The sequence below is a fragment of the Marmota flaviventris genome, chromosome 10 (assembly GCF_047511675.1).
Source record: "Marmota flaviventris isolate mMarFla1 chromosome 10, mMarFla1.hap1, whole genome shotgun sequence".
NCBI lineage: Eukaryota > Metazoa > Chordata > Mammalia > Rodentia > Sciuridae > Marmota > Marmota flaviventris.
Genome location: NC_092507.1, coordinates 113,474,761 through 113,492,721, shown reverse-complemented (window position 1 = coordinate 113,492,721; position 17,961 = coordinate 113,474,761). Strand labels below are relative to the sequence as shown.

At 44.6% G+C, this 17,961-nt stretch overlaps 1 protein-coding gene across 1 annotated transcript; it reads right to left on the bottom strand.

Annotated features, from left to right (window-relative positions):
- Positions 1 to 3,828: 3,828 nt before the first annotated feature.
- LOC139707482 (intelectin-2-like) lies at positions 3,829 to 17,044 on the bottom strand. The gene is made up of 7 exons (XM_071618784.1): positions 16,972 to 17,044; positions 15,553 to 15,663; positions 13,385 to 13,632; positions 12,466 to 12,624; positions 11,823 to 11,943; positions 9,137 to 9,240; positions 3,829 to 3,981 (listed from the first exon to the last, which is right to left on the bottom strand). The coding sequence occupies exons 1-7, from the start codon at positions 17,027 to 17,029 to the stop codon at positions 3,829 to 3,831; spliced, it is 954 nt and encodes a 317-aa protein (XP_071474885.1). The 5' UTR covers positions 17,030 to 17,044.
- Between the last annotated feature and the right edge of the window lie 917 nt (positions 17,045 to 17,961).

The following is a 17,961-nucleotide window of genomic DNA, read 5'->3' as shown; positions in this document are numbered from 1 at the left end:
CACAGCTATGGTGCACTCTTCTACCAAACTGGGGAGAAATCCCCCTAAAACATAAAGATTAGTATTCTAGATGTTAATATGAAAATTTTTCCAATACTGATGTTATCTTGGCAATAGCTTTGTGACCACAACACAAGGAAGTACTTCCTAAAGATAACACAAACCGAGTGGACATGGTGGCACATGCATATGATTCCAGTGACTCAGGAGGCTGAGACATGAGGATGGCAAGTTCAAGGCCAACCTCAGCAAGGCCCTATCTCAAAATAAAAAAATAAAAAGGGGATGTAGGTCAGTGATAGAGCACCCCTGGATTCACTCTCCTCTATAAAAAGAAAAGAAAGGAAGAAGAAAGAAAGCAAAAGCATACTAACTATAAACTAAAACACTGATAAAATGGACCCCGTTCAAATTCTGTTCATAGGGCACCATCAAAACAGTAACCAGATATGTGGAAGCTAAAGAGAATACAGGAGAAAGTGGGGGGTCTCATGAAAATAGAGGGGAGACCAGTAGAGTAGAGGAAGGACCGGGAAAGGAGGAGCGGAGGGAAAGAGGTGCTGTAAAATGAAAGTGACCGAATATGTCATGTGCGTGTCGGAATATGTAGCACCAAGGCAACTAGTGTGTATAATACATCAAGAAAAATGGAAAAGGGAGTAAAGAGACCAAGTGGGGAAGAGAGCAACTTAGATACACATGGCACATCCTGCACAGGGCAGCCTGCCCCCACTCCGCCCCACGCCTGCGTGCCTGCTGCTGTCACCCAGAAACTCCCCGCTCCGTGTTGCAGACAGTGACTCTCACCCCAGCACACAGAGCGTTGGCTGCTCTCTCCTGATCAAACACCCAGAACTGGACAAACCCTGCAACAAATTCCACTGAAAAAGAAGATCCGCACAAGAGCCAAGTACTAAAGAGAGTGACTCTAGCAGGACACAGCCCATTCACATCTCTAATCCCAGCAGCTCAGGAAGTTGAGGCAGGAGAATCAACAGTTTGAGGGCAGCCGCGGCAACTTAGTGAGGTCCTACCCAATTTAGTGAGGCTCTGCCTTAAAATAAAATTTAAAAAGGACTGGGGATGTAGCTCAGTGGTAAAGTACCTCTGGGTTCAATCCCTAGTACCCAAAAAAAGAGTGACTATAGCCAGGCCCAGTGGCACACACCTGCAATCCCAGTGACTCAGGAGGCTGAGGAGGAAGGATCACAAGTTCAAGACCAGCTTCAGCAATTTAGTGAGACCCTCAGTAACTTAGTGAAATCCTCCCCCAAAATTAGAAATTAAAAAGACCAGAGCTGGAGCTCAGTGGTAAAGTGCTCTAGGGTTCAATTCCCAGTGCCTAATAATAATAATAACAAGAACAACAAGGATAACTAGAGCATCTTCTTTTTTAACCAGACCAGGATGCCCTGAGCCAAAAGTTTAGGCCAAACATCCAAGCTGTAGGGATGGAGGCCACACCCCTGTGGCCAGTGGTTGGTACGTTCCAGCTATGAACTTGGCCTCCAAAATCTTTCCCACAGTGTCTAAGCCATTTCATTTCCAACAGTGCACAAGGATTCCAAGATCTCCGCATCCTGGCCAACACTTGTTATTTTCTGGATTCGTTTTTGTTTGTTTTTAAAGTAGCCATTCTCATGGGTTATGAAGTGGTATCTCACTAGAGCTTTGGTTTGCATTTCCATAATGATTAGTGGCGCTTAGCACTTTTCATGTGCTTTTTGGGCATTTATAGTCCTTCTTTGGAGAAATGTCTGTTTGAATCTTTTACCAAGTTGTGAGTTGCGTTGTTTGGGGTTGCATTGTTGAATTTTAGGAGTTCATATATGATAGGCAAATATTTCCCCACTCTGTGGTTGTTCTGCTCTGTTAATAGTGCTTCTAAATTATAAACACACACACCTATATTTGGGTACTAGGGATTGAACCCAGGGGCACTTTACCACTGAGTTATCAGTCCTTTTTATTTTTTGTTTTGAGACAGGGTCCCACTAAGTTTCTGAGGCTGGCCTCAAGCTTGTGACCCTCCTGCCTCTGCCTCCCCAGTTGCTGGGATTACAGGCATGTGGCACCATGCCCTGCCAGATGCACAAAATGTTTAATTCTCATGAAGGCTGATTAGTCCTTTCCTTCTTTAGTTGCCTGTGTCATTGGTGACAAGTCTGAGGAATCATTGCCAAACTCACTACTATGAAGACTTTGACCTGTTTTGATCTAAGAGTTTTATAGTTGTCGGTCTTACATGTAGATTACGGATCCATTTTGAGCGAATTTCTGTGTGTGTGTGTGCTGTTAGGCAAGGGTCTAGTTTCATTCTTTTGCCTGTGGATATCCTCTTTTCCCAGCACCATTGGTCAAAAAAAGGTCCTCTTCCCATTGAATGGTCCTGGCAACCTGGTTCCAAGTCATTTGACCATAATGTGAGGGCTCATTTCTGAGTTCTCTGGTCTATTCCATTAGTCTCTGTGCCTGTCTTTATGCCAGTAGCATATGGTTTTGATCACTGTAGCTTTGTAGCACATTTTGAAATCAGGAGGCATGGACTTTGAAATTAATTACCAAGAGTAACTAAACTATTTTCCTGGATTCTATGAGCCACTCTAGCAAATTATTGAACCCAAGAAGGATGTCTCCCAGCCAGAGAGGAATGATTGACACATAGAGTAGTGGAGATAAGGAAAGGCTGATTATAAACATGGTGGCATTCTAGAGGAAAACACAATAAAATGCCCAATATTTAACCAAGGGCCCAAACTGATGTCATCCCGTCCCACCTGTACTGATAACCCAGTGGGGATGATTGGGTCACTTGGCCCCTTTTGAACAAGGCTCTGAAGATGGGATCCCAGGAGGGTTAGCCACTACCCTAGGAGAGGCATCCTCAGAGGCCTGCCAGCCCCATCCTTCCCTAAGGAGAAACCCACCACCAAGGCTGTCAGACACCAGATATGGATATTGGGTGTCTTTGTCACACACCCAATCCCCCACACAAAAAGACTATTTTCTTCCTTAGGAGTTTCAGGTAGAGGATGCAAATTGAGCAGTCCATATGGGTAAGGTAAGAAGGAGCAGGACAAAAAGCCTCCTCCCTGCCCTTTACTCCTCTGGCTATTTTAAAGGGTTACCTGAAGGGTGTTGGGGGATGGCATATTCCCCTGTCAGGATTCCTAAGCCCTAAAGTCCAAAAGTGGTAAAAGTAGAATAGTTCCGAGCAATAGACAGTCTTTTGGAATCTCCTGAAGTGCTTTACTCCCTATGTAAAAAGATCCTGTGTTAATTCAGGAATACTCAGAGGTGAAGTAACTGGATTGTGAGCACTGTAACTAATCAGTCCATCCTAGTCTGTATGAACTGACTGGGCAGTAACTGTAGGTAGGAGGGGCATGGCTGGAGGAGGTGGGTCACTGGGGTCTAGTGACCCTAGAAGGATCTTCTTCCCAGAGGCCCCTTCCTACTCTATTCACTTTCACACGTGTGTCTCCCCCACTCCCCCCACCTTCTGCCATAAGTGGAGTGACTTCCCTCCACCACACCTTCCATCATGATGTTCTACCTCACCTTGGGCCCAAAGCAATGGACTTGATCCACCAGGGACTGAATCTGTGAAACCATGAGCCAAAATAAATTTTTCTCCTCTAAGTTGTTCTTGACAGATATTTTGGTCTCAGGGATGCAAAGTCAAATAACACAAACACCAATCCCTGAATTAGTATGATTTATTCTTCATTCCTCTACTACTAACATTCTAGTTCCTGGGCAAGTGGTTCTCCATCCTTGGGACCACATCCCTGGGAGAAGAGCTCTGGGTCCCATAGTCTGAAGTTCTCAACGATAGAAGAGAAGCACAGCTGCCTCTGTTATCTCCCTGCTGTTGCTGAAATGCACCTGAGTTCCATATCCATCTGCGTCAAAAGCAGAGAAGTCTCCACACTGATTGGGATTACTCTCTGGGAAGTATCCTCCTCCACCAATGCAGTGCTAGAAAATAAGAAGAGAAAGAGGTGGTGATGAGAGGTCTGCCGGTGAGTCCAAAGACCTTCATAGCCAGGAGAAAATGTGGTCCTCCTCAATTCTCCATTGACAGTGTTGATCTATTTCTCCCATGAAAACTTCTTAATCTTCAGCTTTAGTGACACACCATCTCCTCCTGACTTTCCTTCAACTTTTCTGCACATTCCTTCTCAGATCCCCTGGCTGGACTCTTCCTTCATGAAATCCCTAAGTGCTGCTCCCTTGAAGGGGAACACATTTCCCTCTCCTTTATAGGATTCTGATCCTCTTTGGCTACAGTTTTAATTGCCGGGAGCTGCTACATAGGAGATGAGCACATACTGTTAGCCTTGGGCGATGGAGGTGTGGAATTGGCTTCTGGTGTGTACAAAGCAAGTGGACCTCACCTCCACTCAGCAGGGGAATGAAGCTCTGGAGATGGGTGTCCCCCAATGATACTAGGCTATACCCCCCTGAAACCCAATCACTTTCCTCATTTGGTGGAACTTTCTCAAGACTCCTCCTCAATAATTAGGGCTTCAGAACATGCTCCCCTCTCTCTTTTTGTCTGCCTCTATTGCTTCCCTTGTGGGAGTTGGGGCTGAGGAACCATTGCTGAACCCCAAGAAAAGGATACTTTAGGTGTCTGTGTGATTATGTAATAGCCAGCCCAATTCACCTGGAGTGACCCTGACTGATTTAGTTGCGTGTTGCAACAACTAATAATTCACTGATGGCCCCAAAGCTCTATCCCCAGTCCATTTGTTTCTTGGGCTCAAACTCTATCACTGGGACCTCTCTGAAGGCACTTCAAGCTCCCCCCAACCAAAACACAGTTAATTACATCCAGACGTCATTTAACAATGGGGACACTTTCTGAGAAATGCATCTTTGGGCAATTTTGACACTGTGTGAACATGATAGTGTATTTACACAAACTAAGATGACCATGGTGTCACAGGTAATATAATCTCCTGGGACCTCTGTCATATTTGCAGTCTGTCATTGATCAAAATATTGTTATGCAGCAGTGTATGACTGTGTATCCTTCATTGACCCCAAACCTGTTCATCATCCAGAAACCCTAACTTAATAAATGATATTCTCTTACCCAAATGAAAATGATGAGTTCATTCTAGATTTGTTGTCTTTATATCATCTGTGTTCAACTGGACATAAGTTTAAAATCTTTGGAATTCATCAGTATCTCCTGTTCCTCCTGTCAGCACTCCCCTATTTCAAGCCTGAACTATTGCAACCACCTCAATATTGGTCTCCTGGTCCTTAATCTCATCTCATTAGAGTCTGTCACCACTTTGCTACCAGCATGATTGTCACAAAAATGATCAAGTTGATCTTCCCTTAGTACTTTATTGGCTCCCATCATCTATAGAATAAAGTTCAAAATCATTGGTGTGATGTGAGGTCCCTTCCCAATCCAGTCCTTGTCACTACCCCCCATACATCTCATGCACCAAAACTGCAGAACAGCTTGCTGCCCCCTCAATGCCACATGCCCTCTGAAACACTGATGATTCTGAATACATTATTCATTCAACATAAATTGCACTCATATTCATGAAGTTCTATCTATGCATCTCTCAAGAGTCATCACAGAAGTTACCTTTCCTGCAATCATTTCCCAGACACCCCCATCAGAGTTAGGTGTTCTTGTAGGCCCTCATTGTTTGTTGTTGTTGTTGTGTTGTTTTATTTTGTCTTATTTTTGGTGCTGAGGGTTGAACTTCAGAAGATGGAAAGATTTCCCATGCTCCTGGATAGGCAGAATTAATATTGTCCAAATGGCCACACTACTAAAAGCATTATAGAGATTTAATGCAATTCCTATTGAAATCCCAATGACATTCTTCATAGAAATAGAAAAAGCAATCATGAAATTTATTTGGAAAAATAAGAGACCCTAAATAGCTAAAGCAATCCTTAACAAGAAAAGTGAAGTAGACCTTAAACTATACTACAGAACTATAGTAACAAAAACGGCATGATATTAGCACAAAAATAGATTTGAAGACTAATGGTACAGAATAGAAGATACAGAGACAAACCCACATAAATATGGTTATCTCATACTAGACAAGGGTGCCAAAAAAATTCACTGGAGAAAAGATAGCCCATTCAACAAATGGTGCTGGCAAAACTGGAAATCCATATGTAACAAAATTAAACCTCTATCTCTCATCCTGCACAAAAATCAACTCAAAGTGGATCAAAGACTTAGGCACTAGAATGGAGACCCTACACCTAAGAGAAGAAAAAATAGGCCCAAATCTTCACCACGTTAGCCTAGGATCTGACTTCCTTAACAAGTCTATTAGAGTGCAAGAAATAAAATTAATAATCAATAAATGGGATGGATTCAAATTAAAAAGCTTCTTCTCAGCAAAGAAATAATTAATAACGTGAGGAGAGAGCATACAGATTGGGAGAAAATCTTTACCACATGCACCTCTGGTAAAGTATTAATCTCTAGGATATATAAAGAGCTCAAAAACTTAACACCAAAAAACAAATAACCCAATCAATAAATGGGCTAAGGAACTAAACAGACACTTCACAGAAGAGATACAATTGATCAACAAATATATGAAAAAGTGTTCAACATCTGTAGCAATTAGAGAAATACAAATCAAAAGTACTCTAAGATTGCATCTCACTCCTTTCAGAATGGCAATCATCAAGAGTACAGGCAACAATAAATATTGATGAGGATGTGGTGAAAAGGTGCACTCATACATTGCTGTTGGGACTGCAAATTGGTGCAACCACTATGGAAAGCAGTATGGAGATTCCTCAGAACCACCATTTGACCCAGCTATCCTACTCCTCAGTTTACACCCAAAGGACTTAAAATCAGCATACTACAGTGACACAGCCACATCAATGTTTACAGCAGCTCAATTCACAATAGCTAGACTATGCAGCCAACCTAGGTGTCCCTCAACAGATGAATGGATAAAGAAAATATGGTGTATAAACTCAATGGAATATTACTCAGCTTTAAATAAGAGTAAAATTATGGCATTTGGCAGTAATTGGTTGGAATTGGAGAATATCATGCTAAGCTAAATAAGCCAATCCCACAAAACCAAAGGCCGAATGTTTTCTCTAATATGTGGATGCTAATTCACAATAAGGCAGGGGCACTAACATTTCCTTAGATTAGGCAGAGGGAAGTGATGGGAGAGGAGGGGAGGGGATGTGCGGACAGGAAAAATAGTAGAAGGAAACAGTCATTATTACTGTTGGTATATATGTGACTACATGAGAAATTATATCCCTTCTATATATGATATATCAAAGTGCATAAATGCATTCTACTGTCATGTAAAACTAATTAAAAACAAATAATTTTTAATCAATAAATATGAAAATTATTACTAATTTCTATATATCAATTATATTTACTTCCTAAGAATGTGAATCTTTAAAGTGCAAGATTTAAGAGAACATTTAATCAAAACCAGAGTTCTCCAAATTAAAGCTGTATGATAATTCAAAATATAAAAATAACAAATTAAAAATTCATTTATATAGTTCAGGGTTCTCTGACTGGACCTATTACCAATAACATATATTGTAACACTTATATGGTACTCTCTACACTGGAAAGTAAACTTGGTTGTATTTTCAAAGGACAATTGAGAGATATGACTTGTTTAGAGGGTACTATTATAAGATATAAAGATATTTTAAGACCGTCTCTCAAGAAGGGATTGGAAGTTCTCTTAATTTGTCCATTTTGCATTCTAGATATAACATTAAAATGGATCAACTAGCCTACATACTATAAAATTATTAAATGATCAGGGAAAGTGTTTCATTTTCATTTGTTATTAGGTCTAATCTCAATCACTCTCATGAAACAAGGCCTTAATAAATCACCTATTAAGGAAAAGAAATTAAGGAGACCCCCCTCCCCAACTTAATACAGATAAGAAAGAAATCAGGGAGATTTTCGGAAGATCCAAATACATATATTGAAATATTTTAGAACTTATGCCAGATGTTTGACCTCACCTAGAAAGATATTATGCTATTACTTAGCTAAACTTTAGCCTCCAATGAGGAGGCCACCCTAAAAGCAGTTTGGGGAAAACCTACATCTTGCTCATGCCCCAATAGCACAAACTCTCAGCTTCAAAAGGCTTTCGAGGGTTGTTCCTGAATATAATCCTTACCGTAACTCCAGGTAACAGCATGTTTTACCCCAAAGGCTGAGCATACAGCAATGGTACATTTGAAACCTCAAACCTTATTATTGGTCCTAAACAGCACAGGATGCCTGTGCCTGTACAGGAGGTCCTAAAGCCCTGGTGCCTGAGACTCAGCAAGGAGGAAGGAAAGTCACATTCTCATATTGATATATGTACATGCTCACATAAAGATGAGTACTCTAGATGTTAATTTTTCCAGTATTAATGTTATATTTGCAATAGCCTTATGACCTCAACACAAGGAAATATTTCTTTAAGAAAGCAGAAGTTGAGTGGACACGGTGGCACATGCATATAATTCTAGTGACTCAGGAGGCTGCAACATGAGGATAGCAGGTTCAAGGCCAGCCTCAGCAACTTAGCAAGACCATGTCTCAAAATATAAAGGGGATGTAGCTCACGGATAGAGCATCCTTAGATACACTCTCGTGTATAAGATAAAAAAAGGAAAGAAAGAAAAGAAGGAAGGAAGGAAGGAAGGAAGGAAGGAAGGAGCAAGCCAAAGCATACTAACTATAAATTAAAACATTGATAAAATGGACCCCATTCAAATTCTGCTCATATGGCACCATTAAAAGAGTAACCAATATGTGGAAACTAAAGAGAAAAAGGGGAAAGTTGAGCATCTCATGAAAATAGAGGAGAGACCAGTAGAAAAGAGGAAGGACTAGGATAAGAGGAGGAGAGAAAAAGACAAAGTGAAAAGTGGTCAAATTATGTCTTGTGAGTGTAGGAATATGTAGCACCAAGGCCAACTGGAATGTATAAACACACCAAGAAAAATGGAAAAAGGAGAGTAAAGAGACTAAGTGGGGAAGAGAGCGATTTAGATACACATGGCACATCCCACACAGGCAGGCACCCCCGACCCACGCATGCGTGCAGGCTGCTGTCTCCCAGAAACTCACGTGCTCCGTGTTGCAGCCAGTGACTCTCATCCCAGCACACAGAGCGTTGGCTGCTTTTTCATTATTAAACACCCTGAACTGAACAAATCCTGCAACAAATTCTCCTGAAAAAGAAGATGCAAACAAGAGCCAAGTATTAAAAAGAGTGACTAGAGCAGGACACAGCGGCGCACATCTGCAATCCCAGCAGCTCAGGAAGTTGAGGCAGGAGGATCCCAAGTTCAACACCAGCACACCAATGTTGTGAGACCATCAGTAATTTCGTGAGATCTTATCTCAAAATTAAAAATTAAAAAAAGACTGGACCTGTAGTTCAGTGACAAAGTGCTCCTGGGATCGATTCCCAGTATTAAATAATAATAATAACAACAACAACTAGAAGCATTTTCTGTTTTAACCAGATGAAGATGCCCTAAGCCAAAAGTTTAGGCTACAGCCAAACATCAAAGCCCCACACCCTTTTGGCCAGTGGTTGATGCATCCCAGCCCTGACCTTGACCTGAGGGAACCTCTGTCATCTGGAGTAAGAGGCTGGAACTCACAGAAGACTTGTTTTCCTAAAGATTGTGGGAGAAATTAGACTGTTCAGAAAGCTCACTAGGCCCACCATGGTGGTGCAGCCTGTAATGTCAGTGACTCAGGAGGCTGAGGCATGAGGATGGTCAATTCTAAGCCAGCCTCAGCAACTTAGTGAGACCCTGTCTCAAAAAAATAAATAAATAAAAAGAGCTGGAGAGATAGCTCAGTAGTAGAATACCCTTGGGCTCAATCCCCAGTACCACTAAATAAAGAGAAAATAGAAAGAAAGATCGCTATGTAAAGTTGAGCAGGTTAAGCGATTGTCAGATGCAGCCACCTGTTGCAATTGACACCCATCTCAGCCAGTGACCATGGGCTTGTCTTCCCAGCATCACCTGCCTTCCCACTGTCATTAAAGTCAAAGCAAACAGTAGGGCGCAGCAACCAGTGTGGCCAAACTAGAAGGTTCCAGCGAGGGGTGAAGGGAGATAAGAAAAATAAAGACTCACACACACAGACATATGATTTTGAAGATAAAGCTGGGGTCGGGTGGAGTGCTGCTCTCTGATGGAGAAGCAGGTCTGAAGAGTTACTCCAGCAATCTCCATTTATATATGTCTCATTATCAGGTTAAAGACTCTGCGTGAATTATTCTTTGTATTCAGGAAAGTTAAAGGACTAGAAACACTTATGCAGCTTTTCCACAGCTGCAATGTGCAATGTTAGGAGCTTTGTGGAGTGCTTGAGAAAGTCTATTTATAAAGGTACTATTAAGAGGACAGGCTCAGGAGTCACAGAGCTGGTGAAAACATTGTGTAGTCAGCAAGAGAGTTCCTCTATTCCCGGGAGCTGTGTGCCTGAGATCATGGTGGAAGCTGATAAGACTCGTACACAGAGCCTCCTCATGCAGGGCATTCCCACAGCAGCTAAGCATCCTGTGCCCTGGCGCAGAAACATTCCAAGGCACCAGGCATGCCACAGTCATGAGGTTATCAGAGACTCCCAATCTCAGTCACTGCTCTCCCATACTGTCACTGCTCTCCACAGTAGAAGAGTGGTAGCTCAGTGGTAGGGCTCTTGCCTAGCATGTGTAAAGCACTGGGCTCAAATCTCAGCACCACATATATAAATAAATAACATGAAGGCCCATTAACAAACATACAAAAATTGTTTTAAAAGGCAATGGCTTTTGATTTTCTGATCCGAGACTTAATTTCTGTGGTTTTATTATACTGAAAAAAAGTCTTTTTTTTTTTTTTTTAGAGTAGGGGGTATCAGGGATTGAACTCAGAAGCACTTGAACTCTGAACCACATCCGCAGCCCAATTATGTATTTTATTTAGGGACAGGGTCTCAGTGAGTTGCTTAGTGCCTCACTTTTAAGAAAATTAATAGCTATCCTTCAAAATAAAAATAAATCTTCACTGGATTCAGTGTTGCATATCTGTAATCCCAGTGATTCTAAAAGCTGAGGAAGGAGGATCATGAGTTCAAAGTCAGCCTCAGAAAGTTAGCAAGGCCTCACTCAGTGAGACCCTGTGTCTAAATAAAGTATTTAAAAGGGCTGGGGGTGTGGCTCAGTGGTTAAGTGCCCCTGGTTCAATCCCCAGGACCAGAATAAACAAATACATAAATACAAATAAATCTTCCTCACCACTTTGCTAGTTCTTTCCTGTAAACATTAGCCTTTGCCTTTTCTTAACTATTATAAGAGGCTGCACAGGGAGGTAGTTAGGAAGGCTGGGTTTATGCCCTATAAAATGGAGAAAATTGTAATCCTAACCGCATAATTTTCTTGTATGTAATGACACAGAATCATGTCAAATTCCTAGGAATGAGTCTGACATATTATAACAGCTCAATAAGAGAATACTAGCTTTTGGTTTTTTGGTGGTGGTACTGGGGATTGAATGCAGGGCTGCTCTGGAACTGAGCCACATCCCCAACCCATTTTATTATTTATGTTGAGACAGGGTCTTTCTAGGTTATTGAGGCTGGCCTCAAACTTGCAATCCTCCTGCCTCAAGCCTCCAGAGTAGCTGGGATGACAAGTATACACCTCTGACCCTGTCTAGCAGTTCTTTATCATTGTTATTTACCCTCTTTCCCTCTTCCACCAAGAGTTCAAGAAAGGACTTCTGATTGGACTTTGGGAGCAAACACTCACTTTGTCCATTAGGTGAGTAGTAAGATGCGGTTTTCTGAGCATCACCAAAGTCGTAGACCACAGGTATTGCTGGGCCATTGTCATTCCAACATTTCCCTAATCCATACTTCACTGGGTATTTCTGCAGGAACCAAAAAGAAAAGTTTTGTAAGGACAGTAGATAAGCCGCCATTTTGGACAGGAAAGGGATCCCCTCCAGTCAACTGTCATTACTCAGAAACCAGTCTTAATAATGACGACTCCTTCTCCCCATAGCAGGATCTCCCCAAGAGTCCCAAGTCCTCTGTGTCTCTTCCTCTTTTTTCTCTCTCTTCTCTCCCTTAGGCCTCTTCCCTTGCCCTAAGCTGGGATATCGCCATCTATCTGAGCTGGTGACCCATGCTGGGTTCACAAAATCTGACTATTCCAATAACTTAAGAAAATGACAAAGAAATCATGCAAACACACAGATGTACCTGTGCTCACACACACCCACTTGTGGTTTCTGGGATATGCATGATATTGCAGTGAACTCATTAAAATATCACTCAAATAGAAGTGGCTTTGATTTTCCCAGCCACTCAATCATGACATGGCTCCAGAGAGCTGATTTGTCTCCTGACCCCATAAATTTAAGTGCTCCCCAGCCAGCAGCTCTGTGTACCTGGTAGAGGCCAAACAGATTATGTCCCAAACGCTCAAAGAAGCCAGACGTGGTGCGGTACCTCAGCAGAGAGCTGTTCCGCCAGTTCTTCATGGGGCTATTGTTGGGCACATGCCAGATGCTCAGGTCCGCAGCTTGAATGTCATAGTAGCCAGGGTTCTGGAAAGCAATCAACACTGAGACTGACCAGCCCAGAATGTCCCACAGGGGCAAAAGACACACATGGGCTCCCTCAACTGAGCTGACAGTCCTGGGCTCCAGGTAGACAGATGGCCAGCCGTGCTCACACACACTCACTTTCAGCAGATCATGCCTGACCACCACCCCGCTGCCTAATGGCCTTGTGGGAGGAAGCTGGGATATTGCCATCTATCCAAGCTGGTGACCCATCCTGGGTTCACAGAATCTGAGTATTTCAATAACTTAAGAAAATGACAAAGAAAGCATGCAAACACACAGATGTACCTTTTCAAAATCAGGGGGTGGCTCTGTGATCTTAGGGGTCCGTGGAAAGAGAGAGAGACACTAGAATTCTTTATTCTTATATAGGGGACACACAAGGGGAGATTCCATGGAACATTCTATCCCAAAAAGGGCAAAGGGGTAGGATTAGAAAGGAAGAGGAGTGTGTAATTCAGCTTCATCAGGTGACACCAACCCCTGGAGTCACACCTTCCTTATCCCAATGGAGGTAAAGCCCAATGTATTGCGGGGTGCAATAACTGTTCAGTACCCCTTTACTCAGGACTTAAGGGTGTGCACACAGCTTCTGTTCAGAGAGGCTCCCGACACTGGGATGCAAGACATTAATTATTTCTCTTCTGCTCCAGCCCCATGTCCTCAGCCCCCCTCCCAACCCACCTCCTGCATGCTGTGCCCAGCCACACTCAGGTCCTCACCCTTTCCCAGTGGCACCCACCTTGTAGTCGTCACTGGTGGCCGCCTCTGCAGACCCGAAGGTGTTGTAATTGGCCCAGTTGCCGTCCCCCTCTGGGTAGTCTGCTCTGTTGCCCTGCTGGCTGGACCACCGATCGCCCACCGTGCACTTCCCAGCCATGTTGTTCTCGTGCACACTGGCCACCAGGGTCCAGCCACCACCCGCAGAGGTCATGTCACAGAAGGTCTGGTAGACGGCACCATTCTTGGCCCGGAGGAAATACAGGCCATCTGTGGAGAGAACCAGCCCTGAGCCTCCCTGTCTGCGAGCTCCTGGTCCATCTCAGTCCTAAGACCAGAATGCCCTGGGAAGCTAAAAGTGTATTCTGAAGGTTCTCACACTGTTCACTTATCTCCATGGGGAGAATAAGAATCCTCAATGGGTATCTCGTGTTTCTTCCCTTCTAAAGCAGAGGTGTTGACCACCATTGTTCTGTGCTCTTAGTCACACAGGTGACACACACCATCTGGCAGCGGAGTCCTGCTTTGTCAGGCACACCAGAGGGTGTAACGGTGTGTCACCAGACTTTTGGGGTACATCAGACCTCACAGTCCTTCCCTGCCTCATGCCCTCCCACCTCAATCTGATGATCCATCACCCCAGACACATATTATCCTTCAAGGCTCTGCTTAAACTTCTCTGAGACCTCTTCCCTAAGACTCCCACCAGACAAAGCTGATGACTTCCTCCTTTGTCCTCCCACTCTGCATTGTCCTAACACTAATTCTTCTCAAAGAATTTATAAATCACATAGAGAAAGATAGTTTAGAGAGTGCCTCCCTCTGGACAGGAGAGGCCAGAAATCCTCATGAAGCCTCATCTCAGCAGAGATCAGAATGAGGCCCCTGGACTTCTCAGAGCACATGCCTCCTGCGCTTTAATGTGGGACTCAGATTCCCCAAGTTCAGAGTGGGTCTCTTCTCCACAACCTGCAGGAGGCTGGTCCCTGAGAGCACCTGGCCCATTTCTCCCTTGGCCCCAGAGGCAGCTCACTTAGATCTTACCAGAAAGCCCGTGATTCCCCACAAGCCATGGCAACTTGGGAAGCTTGTGAGGGGCTCCTACGTGGTCATTCCTCCCCACCCCCCTGACTTCCATGGAAGCTGTCGCTGCTCAGCCATCAGGACAGTTCTCATTGCCTCCCAGATTCTGAGGAGGCCTGAGGCTTTCTGCTTCATCTTAACTGTACCCCTTAGGGTTCCGTCACAGCCCATGAGATTGCTTAGCTGCAACACAGATTGGCTCCTCAGCAACAGAGCACCCTGTGACCCACGTCACATCGTCAACCGGCCCTTTCTCCTCGGCACACAGGACAAGGAATCAGAAAAGCTGACACCTTTGCTAATCTTGATCTTGCTGTTTCTGTAAGAAACTACCTGACTCTACAAAGAGCTCATTCGTTTGCTTTTTCTTTCTTTTTTTGGCCTTGAACTTGTGATTCTACCCCCTCAGCCTCCCATGTCACTGGGGTTATAGGCATGTGCCACCGCCACCAGCTTGTTTCTTTACTGGCCACATTTGTCAGCCTGCTTGACAAACTAACTACACATAGAGATGTCACCTGGCCAGGCACAAGAAGATATTGATACTCTGGCTTCGGCTTTGATGGACTAAGGAATTTCTATGTCTCAGCTTCTGGAATCTCACGCTTTGTGCCGTCATCCCTGAACCTGCAGCAGACTAACTCAATGGTTCACAAGTAGAGGAGGATCTTAGGTCCTCACGGTTCTTGCCACCACCCAAGATCACTGGCAAACTGCATGTTCCCTGTGTTCAGAAGAGCATGTGCTGCATGGAACACAAATGCCTCAAATTCCCACCAGAGTCTGGTCACAGTGGTGCACACCTATAATCTCAGCTATTCCAGAGGCTGAGGCAGGAGGATCACAAGTTCAAGGCTAGCTTGGGCAACTTAGTGAGACCCTGTCTCAAAATAGAAGAAACTAAAAAAGCTGGATTTTTAGCTCAGTAGTAAGAGTGCCTCTGGGCTCAATCCCCAGTGCAGAAAGGAAGAAAGACCCACTGGAAACCTCTTTGGGGTGAAAATTGGAGCCAGAACAGATTCTGTTTCTCTTGATTTCCATGACTAGGCTGTGTTGCACTAAAAAAGGTTCTTCAAAGAGAGAATGCTGGGTTGGTTTATTACTTACCTCTTGCTTTCTGGCAAGTTTCTTTGATTTCCTTGCAGCTTCTAGGCAGGGAAGAAAAGGAAGAGGCACATTCTTCGTCCTCCCAGAACATCTCAGGAGAATGGGTCACTGCTAGAGAACGTGAGAACAGTTCTCATTAACAGGTCTGGTACCACTGAGACCGTCCTTACCGGACATTAGTTTCCACCTCTAGCCCACTGCATCAGCTCGTCACTGTTCTGAAATTCCAAGAAGTCAGGGACTCCCTCTGCTAAGACTGTCTGATCCAGAAGCTAGCACAGGCTGAAGAGTCGGAGTCTTCTACTCAACCAACTTTACTTAATCCTTACTGTGTGCACCCCCCAGACACTGGGCACTCAAAGACAATTTGGCACACTTCTTCAAGAGATTGCATCCTAGAGGGAGGAAGGACACCGAGAGGGACCCAACTGAAACTGGGTAAGGAGAGGCCCACCTGTGGGGACAGGAAAAGACAACTTGCTGAGAAAGACCAGAAGTAACTCAGAGCAGGTTGATTCTTATAGAATGAATGGGAACTGGCTATGAGACAGGAAGGAAAGGGAAGAGAACACTCCAGAAGGCATGCAAAATAGCATGAGGGGATGACCAAGCAGAGACCCATCTGCTGAAACCACAGGTCAGTGTCCTCCTTGGCTGGACCATAAGATGTGATGGGGTTGAAAACTAAAGCTGAGAAATTAGCAGAGACCAGTGGGGAAAGGGCCTTGTTTATTGCTCTAAAAGCACAGAAATGAAGTCAAGCATGGTGGCTCCCACCCGTAATCCCAGCCTCTCAGGAGGCTGAGGCAGGAAAATCATAAGTTTGAGGCCAGCCTCAGAAACTTAATGAGACCCTGTCTCAAGATGAAAAATCATAAAAATGGCTTGAGATGCGCTCAGTGGTAAAGCATCCCTGAGTTCCATTCCTAGTTCCACAAAAGAAAAAAAAATGTCATCAATAAACTCTTCTTACTTGTGGACTGCAAAGGAAATAGTGTATGAAAATGTGCCTTTTCACTTGGCGATGGAATGAACTGAAATAAACAATAGACCAAATAACACTGGAACACATCACCATCATGTCTGTCATGAGAAATGGAACAGGAAGGATGGAAGTTAGAGGAAGATTCCTGACACCTCGGGCTACCAGCTCCCTCTACAGATCCAAGGCCAAGGCCACAGGAGCCAGAGCAGCTGGGAGAGGACAGTCTCTGCCCTGACCTCCTTGCAGCCAGACCCAGGAGAAGCCAGAAACCTGCCCAAGTCCACTTCTCAAGCTGGCAGCCACAGGTGTGTTCCGTGCACCTCCACGACTCCTCTTCTGGCCCAGGGCTTTAAAACCCAGCCCAGCTCTACTCCCTGTGCTGCGAGGCGCCCCAGAGGGGACAAAGGGAACTGATGCTCCTTGGAGTGATTTACCTGCGCTGCACCATTCGGTGGCCACAGAGAGAAACAAAAGGAAGCAGAGTCTGGTCATTGTCCTGAAACGAGAAACAAGAGGCCAGGATCTCTGACTGGGCCACCTTTGTCTTCCTCCCATTCTTCCTCCCTGACTTTGCTGAGTCAGGAAATCTCCAGTGGAAAGTGATCAACCATCTGGAACTCCTGAAACAGCCTCCATCCCTGTTGACCCCAATAAACACCCAAGGGGCCATGGGCTCCTCCCTCCCTGAGACTGACACCAGACCTGAGCTGGTGTCCTCACCCTCCCCCACCACCATCCATGGATCTGTCTCACACTCAGAAACATCTTCCTAGCCAGGCCCGGCAGCGTGCATCTGTAATGCCAGTGACCTCGGAGGCTGAGGCAGGAGGATCCCAAGTTTGAGGTCAGTCACAGCAACTTACCAAGAGCTTGTCTCAAAATCAAAAATAAAACAGACTGCAGATATAGCTCTGTGGTAAAGCACCCCTGGATTCAACACCCAGAACCCAAGAAAGAAAAGGACCTTTCCCATCCACCCAAGTAGCTCCCACCTTCCTGCCTCACAGACCACAGAAGCTGAAAGTCCTTCCAGGTGGAGACTCTGCAGAGGGTCCTGATGTGGGTGAGGTGCTGAGCCCTTTTATGGGAAGAACCAAACCACACAAGCCCCGCCCAGCCCCAGCTGCTTGCCCCTCCCCCTGATTCTCCCCTTTAAAGGTACCAAAGCTTTATTCTCTGGAAATGAGATGGGATGGGTGATGGCTGGAGGAGCAGGGAGCTGTGCTCTTAGTCACACAGGTGACACTTACCATCTGGCAGGGGAGTCCTGCTTTGTCAGGCACACCAGAAGGTGTGTCACCAGACTCTTGGGGTACATCAGACCTCACAGTCCTTTCCTGCCTCACGCCCTCCCACCTCAATCTGATGCCCCAGCACCCCAGACACATATTATCCTTCAAGGCTCTCCTTGAACTTCTCTGAGA